Consider the following 648-nt stretch of genomic DNA (forward strand, 5'->3'; position numbering starts at 1 on the left):
CCTGGATCTACAAGGTCAAACCAAGGAGACCACCTGGAGCTACAAGGTCAAGGTGTGGAGACCACCTGGAGCTACAAGGTCAAGGTGTGGAGACCACCTGGATCTACAAGGTCAAACCAAGGAGACCACCTGGAGCTACAAGGTCAAGGTGTGGAGACCACCTGGATCTACAAGGTCAAACCAAGGAGACCACCTGGGGCTACAGGTCAAGGTGTGGAGACCATCAGGATCTACAAGGTCAAGGTGTGAACACCACCTGGATCTACAAGGTCAAACCAAGGAGACCACCTGGAGCTACAGGTCAAGGTGTGAAGACCACCTGGAGCTACAAGGTCAAGCCAAGGAGACCACCAGGACCTGTGGGGTCCAGCCCTGGACACCCCCAGGCTGTGCCCCCCCCAGACCCACCTGGCAGGAGTCGGTGCCCCCCGAGGAGACCCCCGCACAGAGCATGTTCTCGGTGATGCCCCTGGGGTAGATCTTGGCGCAGTCCTGGTTGGCCATGGTGTAAACAACCCCGCACTGCAGCACGTCGGGGAACTGACCTGGGGGACACGGGGGGACGTGGGTATGGGGGGACATGGACACGGGGGGACGTGGGTATGGGGGGGACATGGACACGGGGGGACGTGGGTATGGGGGGACATG

General features: G+C 60.2%; 1 protein-coding gene across 1 annotated transcript in view; it reads right to left on the reverse strand.

The window, feature by feature from the left end:
• Positions 1-301: 301 nt before the first annotated feature.
• The window catches only part of LOC104394515 (kallikrein-14-like), a 7,822-nt gene continuing 7,475 nt past the window's right edge, over positions 302-648 (reverse strand). The window contains exons 3-4 of the mRNA XM_010004116.1: positions 409-545; positions 302-325 (exon numbers count right to left, since the gene is read on the reverse strand). Of these exons, the coding sequence (XP_010002418.1) occupies positions 302-325; positions 409-545 (161 nt within the window). The remainder of the gene's footprint in view (positions 326-408; positions 546-648) is intronic.

The sequence above is a fragment of the Chaetura pelagica genome, unplaced genomic scaffold (genome assembly GCF_000747805.2).
Source record: "Chaetura pelagica isolate M959 unplaced genomic scaffold, ChaPel_1.0 scaffold888, whole genome shotgun sequence".
NCBI classification, from domain to species: Eukaryota; Metazoa; Chordata; class Aves; order Apodiformes; family Apodidae; genus Chaetura; species Chaetura pelagica.